General features: G+C 47.1%; 2 protein-coding genes across 5 annotated transcripts in view; one reads left to right on the top strand and one right to left on the bottom strand.

Moving 5' to 3' along the window:
* The window catches only part of XRCC1 (X-ray repair cross complementing 1), a 62,168-nt gene extending 56,931 nt beyond the window's left edge, over positions 1-5,237 (top strand). For 2 of the 4 annotated variants that reach the window (XM_068241971.1, XM_068241970.1), the window contains exons 16-18: positions 1,704-1,794; positions 3,478-3,553; positions 3,637-5,237. In XM_068241971.1, coding sequence (XP_068098072.1) covers positions 1,704-1,794; positions 3,478-3,553; positions 3,637-3,750 — 281 coding nt within the window. In that variant the 3' untranslated portion in view covers positions 3,751-5,237. Of the gene's footprint in view, positions 1-1,703; positions 1,795-2,415; positions 2,486-2,724; positions 2,753-3,477; positions 3,554-3,636 lie in introns of those variants that run through there. The other 2 variants (XM_068241972.1, XM_068241973.1) reach the window with 2 other exon arrangements.
* Positions 5,238-5,239: 2 nt separating this feature from the next.
* On the bottom strand, positions 5,240-6,517 carry LOC137522308 (fibrous sheath CABYR-binding protein-like). The gene has a single exon (XM_068242339.1). The coding sequence runs from the start codon at positions 6,515-6,517 to the stop codon at positions 5,240-5,242; it is 1,278 nt and encodes a 425-aa protein (XP_068098440.1).
* Between the last annotated feature and the right edge of the window lie 6,416 nt (positions 6,518-12,933).

The raw sequence follows: 12,933 nt of genomic DNA, 5'->3' as shown, positions 1-12,933 counted from the left end.
GTGATTTTTCTATAGTAGAGAAAATCCTTCTAATGGTGCCCATACACGATACAATAAAAACGTTTGATTTTCCCATTTATTCGATCTAAATAATCGAATGAAAGTTGAAAATCTTTTTTTTTTTTTTTTTTTTTTTCCGATCAAGAAATTCAAACGATTATCCTGTTTTTTTCGAGAAAAAACTGATTGGACATGCTGGAAAAATCTTTATATTATATCTAACAGAATAATCAAACTAAATTATCTTATCGAAAAAAAAAAATTGTACCATGTATGGCCACCTTTAGGATTTTCCATTTTGACTCTTGTCTATCTCGAAGCCAATCCTGACATCATTTCCTCCCTTACGCTGTCTGTGTATGCATCGCCCGCCCTCCCCCCAGTCTTCAGACACTCCCATCCAGCTCTGCAGTAGAAAGTGCATTGTCATTGTGTGACTGCAGCTTCTATTGAGAGGAATCGGAGAGGAACAGAGGTGTGGGAGGGGGAAACATAAGGGAAAGAGGCTTCAACCAATCAGGCTGCATTAGTTACGTCTGAGGGAAAAGTAAAGAAGTAAAAAAGAAAACCCAGCATGCCGTGCAACTTCCTCTGTGCGGCAGATGTACCAAATAAGAGCCAGGGAGACTGGGGAATGATCTTTTATGGAGAAGGAAAGTAAGAGTGATTTTTAACATTTGGATTGCCTGGTTAGCATCATTTTTACTTGTTTACCAGATAAAAATAAAAAATTGATTTTATGCCTGACAGTTACTCTTTAATAGCTGCCTTTAAAGAGAACCCGAGGTGGGTTTGAAGAATATTATCTGCATACAGAGGCTGGATCTACCTATACAGCCCAGCCTCTGTTGCTATCCCAAACCCCCCTAAGGTCCCCCTGCACTCTGCAATCCCTCATAAATCACAGCCACGCTGCTGACAAACAGCTTGTCAGAGCTGGCTGTGTTTATCTCTATAGTGTCAGTCTGCTGCTCTCCCCGCCTCCTGCAGAACTCCAGTCCCCGCCTGCATCCCTTCCCTCCCTGCTGATTGGAGGGAAGGGACAGGGGCAGGGACCGGAGCTATGCAGGAGGCAGGGGAGCAGCTGAGACTGACACTACAGATGTAAACACAGCCTCACAGCAAGGCTGTGATTTATGAGAGATTGCAGAGTGCAGGGGGACCTTAGGGGGGTTTGGGATAGCAACAGAGGCTGGGCTGTATAGGCAGATCCAGCCTCTGTATGCAGATAACATTCTTTAAACACACCTCGGGTTCTCTTTAACATCCAGATGTTTGCATTTCTATCTGTGTCTTTCTGAAAGTGTACACATAGAATCCCTCAGGTGATAGATTGGGTCCGAGACTGTAAAAATGTGTCGCTAGTCTGTAGACTACTGACGCATGCTGGTGCTATAGAGGAGGGTGCACGCCACGGGGGTATGAGAGAGCAGCATGAAGTGGGCGAGTTGAGTAAGAAAACAAAGCACTTGGCTGAGATGACCCTAATTTGGCCACCTTTGCTGAGAACCCTCTAGGGTGTGTAACAAGGCTTAAACTATCGAACACTAGATTCTAAGGCAAAGGCCCCGCCCCTGCTTTTCAGTGGCTGCTCGGGGGCTGTCCTTGAATGTGTGTCAGGCAGCAGGCTCCTCTCACAGCAGAGGCTACGGACATGTCTGCCTTAGATCTGTAGTAATGTAATTACCGTGCTTGCCTTTCAGATCTGTTTGTGGGTAAACGCTTCTTCCTGTATGGAGAGTTCCCTCCCTCTGAACGCAGGACGCTCCAGAGGTACATCGTGGCCTTCAGTGGGTGAGTGTTCCGGTAATGTAGGGTGACTTGTTAAATCCGGCTAAATGCAACATTGGAAACGGCAAGCTCTGAAGAATCTTCTGTGCAGGTTTGCTTGCTGCTGTTGTGCACCTAGCCATGCAGGATTGCAGGCTTCGCCAGTTTGCTATTTGATCTTACCAGAGTTAAAGTCTTACAATGTTTTGCGCTTATTTTTGGTCTTCCTCAAAGTCCCACATTCTCCTGTAGACAAAGGAGAATGTCTACAGCCACAGCAGAAGGGGACGCCTCCTGATCGCGCTTCCAAATACGGGAGCATCCTGCTGCTGGACAGTATGTAAAAATTGCTACTGTGCATATGTAGAAAGCTCCCAGCTACGGAAGCGTGATCAGGAGGCATGGCCCTGAGCCACATCTGCAGAGTTACGCTTTTAAGTCTTAGAGACCACCTATTTCAAGTCCCTCTGCAGGAGGGTTACCTGATGAAGGGGTGCATGATCAAGTTAGATGCATAAGGGAGGAGGACCCTGCCAAAGGCTCAAACCTAAAGGGAGAAAGTAGGGACACACTAGGCCCGGATTGCATAATAGGGGAGGATTTGGTTGAAGGACGGTAGCAGTGACATCTGTTTCTTGCCTGCAGAGAGCTGGAGGAGTACATAATGGAGAAGGTGCAGTATGTGATAACGGCTCAGTAGAGTGTGTGGAGGGTTAGGTGATCTTGAAGAGGTGCCTTTCGAGGGTTGGCGGGGTTAGGTGATTTTGAAGAGGTGCCTTTCGAGGGTTGGAGGGGTTAGGTGATCTTGAAGAGGTGCGTTTCGAGGGTTGGAGGGGTTAGGTGATCTTGAAGAGGTGCGTTTCGAGGTTTGGAGGGGTTAGGTGATCTTGAAGAGATGCGTTTCAAAGGTTTGGTTGAAGGATTGTAGCAGCAACGTGTGTTTCTTGCCTGCAGAGAGCTGGAGGAGTACATGACTGAGAAGGTGCCGTATGTGATAACGGCTCAGTAGAGTGTGTGGAGGGTTAGGTGATCTTGAAGAGGTGCCTTTCGAGGGTTGGAGGGGTTAGGTCACAGATGTCGAACTCCAGGCCTGGAGGGCCAGATCCATGCCAGTGTTTAGGATGGACTGAGAAAGAGAGCAATGTGTTCTACATGATGGACCACACCTTTCCTGATTCAGACCAATCAATTCATTTGAGCTGTGTCAAAAATGTGTGAGGATCTCGGCCCTCGTAGGACCGGTTTGACATCCCTGGGTTAGGTGATCTTGAAGAGGTGCGTTTCAAGGGTTGGTGGGGTTAGGTGATCTTGAAGAGGTGCCTTTCGAGGGTTGGAGGGGTTAGGTGATCTGGAAGAGGTGCGTTTTGAGGGTTGAAGAGGTTGGGTGATCTTGAAGAGGTGTGTTTTGAGGGTTGGAGGGGGGTTAGGTGATCTTGAAGAGGTGCGTTTTGAGGGTTGGAGGGGGGTTAGGTGATCTTGAAGAGGTGTGTTTCGAGGGTTGGTGGGGTTAGGTGATCTTGAAGAGGTGCCTTTCAAGGGTTGGAGGGGTTAGGTGATCTTGAAGAGGTGCCTTTCGAGGGTTGGAGCGGTTAGGTGATCTTGAAGAGGTGCCTTTCGAGGGTTGGAGGGGTTAGGCGATCTTGAAGAGGTGCCTTTCAAAGGTTTGGTTGAAGGATGGTAGCAGTAACGTGTGTTTCTTGCCTGCAGAGAGCTGGAGGAGTACATGACGGAGAAGGTGCAGTATGTCATAACGGCTCAGGAGTGGGACGACAGCTTTGAAGAGGTGAGTCCATGAGACCAGCACAATGTAATTCTGCTCCGTACCCTCGGCAGGATCACCATTTTACTCTCTCTCTCTCCTTCTAGGCTCTCAATGATAACGCCAACCTATCCTTCGTCCGCCCGCGTTGGATCTACACCTGCAATGAGCGACAGAAGTGCATCCCCCACCAGCCGTATGTGGTGGTCCCGCAGGCCTAGCAGAGCCTGCTTCTTATCCCCTTTATGGCATTCAGCTCCTCGGAGTGTGTTCAGTCTACTGTAGGCTGGCAGTGTGCTGCTCACTGCTGCGAATGGATGTCTTCCTTAACCCTCGAACATGGCTGAGTCTGACCAGTGGTGTGATTGCTTCACCCCCGAACATGGCTGGGTCTGACCAGTGGAGTGGTTGCAGTATTTATGGTCTGTTTTCTTCATCTCTTACTTGAGTAGGAAGTCCCGCCATCACCTGAGGTAGCATATCGGTCTTACAGGAAACCCACCAGGATCCATAGTGTTTATGTACACTGACACTGACGTTTGAAGGACACATGCAGCATCATTTATTGTACAATTTTGGAGTTCTACTTTAACCTCAAGCCATGAGACACAGGAAGTAACAAGCTTACCTTAAAGTGCTACAGGAGATTATAAGCCAGGAAAAAATAGTTGTGGGAGGGATATTGGAAGATACAGAAGAGTCTTGGTTATCCGACACCTGAAGGGGGGGTGGGGGGGTCAGTTGCCGGATAAATGTGCCTTTTGGTTGCTTAAAGAGACACTGAAGCGAAAAAAAAATATGATATAATGAATTGGTTGTGTACTATGAATAATTACTAGAAGATTAGCAGCAAAGAAAATATTCTCATACTTTTATTTTCAGGTATATAGTGTTTTTTCTAACATTGCATCATTCTATAATATGTGCAGATTACACAACACTCAGCATTCAAAATGATTATTTCAGAGCAGTCTGTGAAGTAATGACCTCTCCTCTAGCAGAGGAAAAGTAAATAGTCCAGGAACAGTTGAGATAATAAAAGTCAGATAACAGCCCTCTCCACAACTAACTTAGTCGGAGAGCTTAATGGCTTGTTTGCATAGAGATAACAACTGGAGTTTCTCAACTCTTCCTGTACTGGAAACAATTACACTGATGTATCTGATCTTAATGTTTTATTTCTTAGCTGTACTACACATACAAATCATAATATCATCATTTTTTTTCCGCTTCAGTGTCTCTTTAAGTCTCAATACTGCCTGCGATTTGTGCTGGTTGGTTGAGACTGCAGGTTAGATGCATGGCAGATAACCGGGACTCAACTTTACAAAAACAGGAATGTATATACAGTATTCAGTCTGTAAGAACGATAAGGACCGCAAAACTATTGAGTTGCTTGGTGATGTCACTAAATCCTAATGAACTGATTGGCTGAACTCTTCAATCATATTTCTTCCCACTAGATGTTTCCCTCTGGCAAGTACACGTGTGATTCGGGAGGAAATTATGGGTCAAAAAGTACGAGTAATTCCTTCCTGCACAAAGTACACCTCTGCAGTTTTACAAGATGAGAGTTTGATAGCAGTTTTTTTGTTTACTTTTGTGTGTTTGAAAACAAAATAATGTTGTAGTAAATATTTTTAACTTGTTAAAAAAACAAAGTGAATTTGTTGACCTTAAAAATAAATCTACTTTTGTCTGGGTTCAAGCTCAGTTTTTTTTATTTTTTTTATTGGGGAATAAAGTATGGGATGTGAGATTCTTCTTCTGCTTTTGTACCGGCTGTATCACACAAGCTGGCTGCTTCTGTACCGGCTGACTCACACAAGCTGGCTGCTTCTGTACCGGCTGACTCGCACAAGCTGGCTGCTTCTGTACCGGCTGACTCGCACAAGCTGGCTGCTTCTGTACCGGCTGACTCGCACAAGCCGGCTGCTTCTGTACCGGCTGACTCGCACAAGCCGGCTGCTTCTGTACCGGCTGACTCGCGCAAGCCGGCTGCTTCTGTACCGGCTGACTCGCACAAGCCGGCTGCTTCTGTACCGGCTGACTCGCACAAGCCGGCTGACTCGCACAAGCCGGCTGCTTCTGTACCGGCTGACTCGCACAAGCTAGCTGCTTCTGTACCGGCTGACTCGCACAAGCTAGCTGCTTCTGTACCGGCTGTATCACACAAGCCGGCTGCTTCTGTACCGGCTGACTCACACAAGCTGGCTGCTTCTGTACCGGCTGTATCACACAAGCCGGCTGCTTCTGTACCGGCTGACTCACACAAGCTGGCTGCTTCTGTACCGGCTGACTCGCACAAGCCGGCTGCTTCTGTACCGGCCTACTCACACAAGCCGGCTGCTTCTCTTCCGGCTGACTCACACAAGCCGGCTGCTTCTGTACCGGCTGACTCGCACAAGCTGGCTGCTTCTGTACCGGCTGACTCGCACACGCCGGCTGCTTCTGTACCGGCTGACTCGCACAAGCCGGCTGCTTCTGTACCGGCTGACTCGCACACGCCGGCTGCTTCTGTACCGGCCTACTCACACAAGCCGGCTGCTTCTCTTCCGGCTGACTCACACAAGCCGGCTGCTTCTGTACCGGCTGACTCGCACAAGCTGGCTGTTTCTGTACCGGCTGACTCGCACAAGCTGGCTGCTTCTGTACCGGCTGACTCGCACAAGCCGGCTGCTTCTGTACCGGCTGACTCGCACACGCCGGCTGCTTCTGTACCGGCCTACTCACACAAGCCGGCTGCTTCTCTTCCGGCTGACTCACACAAGCCGGCTGCTTCTGTACCGGCTGACTCGCACAAGCTGGCTGTTTCTGTACCGGCTGACTCGCACAAGCTGGCTGCTTCTGTACCGGCTGACTCGCACAAGCCGGCTGCTTCTGTACCGGCTGACTCGCACAAGCCGGCTGCTTCTGTACCGGCTGACTCACACAAGCCGGCTGACTCGCACAAGCCGGCTGCATCTGTACCGGCTGAATTACATCCATGGAAATGGGAGGTTTGGTAATGTTTTTCCTCCTTACCTGTAAGATTGTCCTCTCAGATGCCGCCGTAATGTGGTAATCCGGATACCTGGTTTGCCTGCTTGTACGGGGGTGAATCCGGAATGCTTCAGAGCAACTTCTGGTGGCGATGTGGGCGGAGCATATATCAATATGTCACTTCCTGGGCCAGAGCTATACTTCCCAGGTGTACATGTCTAGGTCTAGCCCCATACGCCCAGGCCAGATTTCCCAGCTGTGAGTACGGTGGATGGGGCTGCAATATGATTTTTTTTTTTTTTTTCAATAGACGCAAACAAGGTAACGGTTTAACAAATTTGCAATCCGAATAGCAGCACTCAGGGTTCGAGTATTGTAGCAATCGCCTGCCCTAATGTCCTCTGAACACTACAACACCTTAAAGAGACTCCGTAACAAAAATTTCATCCGGTTTTCTTCCATCCTACAAGTTCCAAAATCTATTCTAATGTGTTCTGGCTTACTGCAGCACGTTCTACTATCACCATCTCTGTAATAAATCAACTTATCTCTCTCCTGTCAGACTTGTCGGCCTGTGTATGGAAGGCTGCCAAGTTCTTTAGTGTTGTGGTTCTGCTATGAACTCCCCCCTCCAGGCCCCTCTCTGCACACTGCCGGTGTGTTATTTAGATTAGAGCAGCTTCTCTCTGCTCTCTTATCTTTTACAAGCTGGATAAATCCTCCTCTGAGCTGGCTGGGCTTTCACATACTGAGGAATTACATACAGGCACAGCTGTCTGCACTCTGCAGGAAGAAACAGCCTGACACTTCAGTGGAAGATAGCTGCAGGGGGAAAGAAACACACAAATGATCTCGAGATTAAAAAGGAAAGCTGTATACAGCCTCCTTGTGTATGGATGTATTTTCTATGTGTGGACATACTGTACATCAACCTACTTCCTGTTTTGGTGGCCATTTTGTTTGTTTATAAACAAACTTTTTAAAACTGTTTTTAACCACTTTTAATGCGGCGAGGAGCGGCGAAATTGTGACAGAGGGGAATAGGAGATGTCCCCTAACACACTGGTATGTTTACTTTTGTGCGATTTTAACAATACAGATTCTCTTTAAGAGAATCAACCGTATATAGATAACATTCACCAACTTCCTATAACTGGTTGCGGCTAACGCTGATTTTACACAAGAGGTTGGACGCTGTATAAGAAGCAACAGCACTTGAGAGGCTTGGTCCAGAGAAGTTCTCTGCTGAGCAGGGAGAGAAAGAGATAGTGACTCTGATACTCTGGTGATGGACATCTCATATCCCCTCTTGCATGCAGTGCGGGAAAGTGTGCCAAGGGTGGATGCTGTTCATTTTACATACACTATGATTTGCCTCTTGTCTTGATGCCTTTAAGGTGTTGTTGTGTTCAGTGGACATTTGTGGAAGGTGATTGCTAGAATACTCAATCCCTGAGCACTACTATCTTGGATTGTATTGGAGTTGGACTTTGGGTAACCTTTTATCTCAGCGCTCCACCATAGGAAAAGTACTGTGATCTCTGTGAAACTACAAGCGTGGATACACGACGTATTTTTACTGTTTACCACACTTACTACATGGAAAAGGTAACACCTGGGCAGTCAAAACTGAATGTGTGTACTGGGCTTAAGATGAATGTGAAGTGGAAAAAAAATCTGATACCTATTTATGGAGAGGGAAGTCTCTGGATCCTATTGTCCCCTCGTTCCAGCCTTGTCCACCCCTCTTCCACCTACTCAACGTCTCCCGGTGAAGTTACGGCAGATAAATGGCTACGTACGACGCTGTTCCTCTTCGGGGGCTCCTAGGGACACGAGTGCTCCCGAAACCTTCCGAGGGGCCCCAAATGCGTATTCCACCAGAATAGGAGCGGTGTGGCTATACTACGGTGTAACTTCAATGCTAGAATGAGGGGACAACGCTGGAATAAGGGGACAGGGAAGCCTCAACGGGATCCAGAGCCCTCCCCCTCTCCATAGGTAAGTATCTGATTTGCTTTGAACCTCTGATGTTTGTTTTGAGTTTTTGGTGATTGTGAAATATCGCTGTTGGCCATACACACCCAATGTGGCAAACCGATCAGTACCTCTTTGATCTGAATTTGTGAAGGGATATGAAAAGATCTCCAAATCATTCACTCCACTGTCTGGATCATCTAGAAGTGGCGATCAAGTATCCGCGACTGCGTTACACCGCTAGAGTCTGTCGTCACGCTGGAGCAAAGGTGTGCTGTTCATCAAATAGAAACACAGTAGAATCTCGTTGTAGTAAACTGAATATAGTAAACCTCGGGTAAGTTCTCGGGTCCCAGCAACTGCGTCTGTATAAATGTACAATGTATGACCAATTCTGATATAGTAAACTACTTCTCCTGATCCCTTGAAGTTTACTATAAAGGGATTCTGCAGTACTCCCTGCTGTCTGGAGAAACGGGTGCAGCTCAGAGTTCCTGGAAGCAGGTAACGTGAATGGGCCATAGGGAAAGTATAGGCACTTTCTGCTTGTCCATTGTCTGCTAGTGTGAACTGATCCTAAGAAAGTCCAAAGTTCTTACAACGGGCTACAGAGATGGTTAGTTGCAAATGGTGGATGCAGAATTTTTAGCTTGAAAATGGATCTGTTGAATCTCACAGACCTCTTTTGATTGGTCCATTTTCTAGCCTGGTAGGATTTGCATTTTTCTGTATCCATGTGGAATGATTTGCATCATGTCTGCCATCCTAAATGGCCTACAAACACCTCTTACCTCTCCCTGCAGGGTGTCAGAGTGCACGAGTTTACCATTGGCAAAAATTAGACCTAGATGGGAGGACTGATTCGCACTGCCATATACAAAAAAAAGATCGGTGTAAAACAGGGCTGTGGAGTCGGTACAACAATCTTCCGACTCCTCAGTTTCTGAAACCGCGACTCCGACTCCTCAGTTTCTGAAACTCCGACTCCTCACTTTCTGAAACCACGACTCCTCAGTTTCTGAAACCATGACTCCGACTCCTCAGTTTCTGAAACCACAACTGCGACTCCTCAGTTTCTGAAACTATGACTCCGACTCCTCAGTTTCTGAAACTATGACTCCGACTCCTCAGTTTCTGAAACTATGACTCCGACTCCTCAGTTTCTGAAACTATGACTCCGACTCCTCAGTTTCTGAAACTATGACTCCGACTCCTCAGTTTCTGAAACCACGACTCCGACTCCTCAGTTTCTGAAACCACGACTCCGACTCCTCAGTTTCTGAAACCACGGCTCCGACTCCTCAGTTTCTGAAACCACGACTCCGACTCCTCAGTTTCTGAAACCACGACTCCGACTCCTCAGTTTCTGAAACCACGACTCCGACTCCTCAGTTTCTGAAACCACGACTCCTCAGTTTCTGAAACCACGACTCCGACTCCTCAGTTTCTGAAACCGAAACTCCGACTCTGGGTACCCAAAATGGCTCAGACTCCGGTTCCTCGACTCCTTATGCTAATACTTAACAGGGCTGTGGATTTTGTACAAAAATCATCCGACTCCTCAGTTTATGAAATCTCCGACTCCGGGTGCCCAAAATTGCCCCGACTCCAACTCCACAGCCCTGGTGTAAAAACAGATCATTCCAAATGAAGGTTTCAGGTTTTTTTTATCCGTTCTTTTGGAACAGAGACCATGCAATGCATCCGTTGATCAGGAAAAATCTCCCATTGAAGACTTGTGGGACCGTTCAGCGGGATGGACGGGACGGATCCTATTAACATAGGACCACTCAACTCCGTTAGGATCTGGTCTGTTCAGTTCCCCTGTACGGACTGTTTTTATGGCAGTGTGAACCAGGCCGAAATCTTTGCTGTGCAGAAAGAACATTTGACCAACGGTAAAGTTTCCTCATGACCACCCAGGCAAAGCCCAAACCTTCTGGAGCAGTGTCTGATTGCCATCATAGAATCCACTATGATGAAGTCCTCATTGTACCCAAACGGGGTTGTAGATAATGACAAAAACAAGAGTGGACCTTACAACATTCAGTCCCTTATTTAAAAGGAACCTAAACTGAGAGGGATATGGATGTTTCCTTTTAAACAATACCAGTTGCCTGGCAGCCCTGCTGATCTCTTTGGCTGCAGTAGTGGCTGAATCACACACCTGAAACAAGCATGCAGCTAATCCAGTCTGACTTCAGTCAGACCACCTGATCTGCATGCTGGTTGAGGGGCTGTGGCTAAAAGTATTAGAGACACAGGATCAGCAGGAGAGTCCGGCAACTGGTATTATTTTAAAAGAAAAAAAAATCCATATCCTTCTCAGTTTAGGTTCCCTTTAAGTTAATCCATCAAGCAGGGGCTAAAAACTAGTGTTGAGTTCTGCAGTGGCCAATTCAGAGCTTAGTATTAAATCCCATCGAGATGCTGTGGGGCGATCCTATATGGGTTTTGCATGCAAGATATACATCAGACTGCACAGCTGAAAAAAAAATCTTGCATGGAAGAAAATGGAAAGACGGGTTTAAAATATTAAAAATATATGTGTTACGGCCAGAACCCGAAGTTTGGCCACTTCTAGTTCTGGCCGGCGACTGCGGCCAGAAGATACATTAACGTTACAGGAATTGTTCCATTTCTCACATTGGCCGCAGCGCAGCGGCCAGTTCGCACATTGGCCGGCCAGAACCCGAAGTGGCCGGCCAGAACTAGAAGTGGCTAAACTTCGGGTTCTGGCCGTAACATATGTAAAAAATGGACTGTTTCTTTCTGAGTAAAGGACTCTTCTTGCCAAAAACTTGCCACCTGTTTTGATCCTGAATACTGGTACAGAATCTTTAAAAATTCTGCCATGCTCATACAATGAATGTGTGTTATGTCTGCCCCCCCCCCCCATTGAGGTAAGGTGTACATGTATTACCAGTCCCCCTTTTTTTTTACGATTTTCTGACCCATTCCATGCTACTGGTTGTAGGTTTATAATGGGGGGGGGAGATTTCAGTGGGTGGAAAACACATTAGCTGTGAACTATCCCATTGATCAAGGCTACATTGACAGTGGTCGTTGCGGTCCCTGTGACAGCAGGAATGCAGAGGATCGGGACATCGGTACCGCACGTTATGATGGTGTTAGATTGGGTACTGTGAAGCATAAAGTCAGTGAATAGTATGCTTCACTTACATATGCTTTTAGCACTACAGCGAGACACCTGATAGACTGCTTGGAGATGGAAGATGCCCCAGGTAAGAAAATCTATTCTCCACCCCAGCTTGGGTGACCCTTAAGGTAGCCATACACTGGTCGATTTGCCATCAGATTCGACCAACAGATAGATCCCTCTCTGATGGAATCTGATCAGAGAGGGATCGTATGGCCACCTTTACTGCAAACAGATTGTGAATCGATTTCAGCCTGAAACCGTTCACAATCTGTGGTGGTGCTACCGCTGCCCCCCCCCCCCAACCCCCCGCATACATTACCTGCTCCGCCGGCGCGACTCCCGGGTGTCTGGTCTGGTCTCCGGCATGCTTCCCTTCTTCCTGTCTGGGGGAAGTTTAAACAGTAGAGCGCCCTCTACTGTTTAAACTTCCTGCCAGGACAGGCAGAAGGTAAGCATGCCGGAGACCAGACCAGACCAGAGACCCGGGAGTCGCGCCGGCGGAGCAGGTAATGTATTGCAGCTCTATTGCATCGGTCGTCGGGCATTCGAACGCCGCTAGCGATGCGCTCTTTACCTGCGGGCGATCGATGGTTATTTTCTGCACGACGGGATCGGACGGAATGGATCGAAATTCGGCGTGTAGCGCCAACGATTGGCAGCAGATTAGATCCCAGTGATCGAATCTGCTGTCGAAACAGCGGCAAATCGGGCCAGTGTATGGCCAGCTTTAAGGTGCTGATTAATGGTACAATCTCCCGTATGATCGACCGGGTGCAGTTAATGGGCTGATCTTTGAGGAATGATTGTTCTATTGATCGTTCCACAGATTTGAATTTTGGAATAACTCCTTTAATTGGATTGCTTGTTTTTCCTTATTGGTGGGCTCAAACAATTGTTTCCAGGTAATAGCAATGATTGGATCAAACTGTTGCTCATTCTGAAAATTGGATAGTTAATGGGCACCAGAGCTTGGATCTTTGGCCTCCTTCATACAGGGAGCTTATGAGTAGGGATGGTCAATAAAATGTAAATTGTACTGAGTTGATGTATTGAAATTATGTATGTAAATTCATGCATCTTAAATGTGCCAATCAAATTCCACCTTTAGACCATTTGATTGGGCTATTTTCAAGCTGGATATATTTGCATAGAACATCTGCATAATTCTGCAACAACTTAAAATTATTTGCATCGCATCCACCACCCATCAGTTTTTCCAAAGATCCGCGGGGAACTTGCAAGCACCTAGAAGAGGTACTGAGGAAGCATCCCTCCCATGTAT

Source organism: Hyperolius riggenbachi, chromosome 6 (genome assembly GCF_040937935.1).
Source record: "Hyperolius riggenbachi isolate aHypRig1 chromosome 6, aHypRig1.pri, whole genome shotgun sequence".
NCBI classification, from domain to species: domain Eukaryota; kingdom Metazoa; phylum Chordata; class Amphibia; order Anura; family Hyperoliidae; genus Hyperolius; species Hyperolius riggenbachi.
Note: the sequence above shows the minus strand (reverse complement) of the source record. Positions and strands in the feature narration are given on the sequence as shown.

Coding starts and splice junctions, on each gene's coding strand:
- LOC137522308 (XM_068242339.1), bottom strand. CDS start 6,517: ATGGATGTAATTCAGCCGGTACAGATGCAGCCGGCTTGTGCGAGTCAG.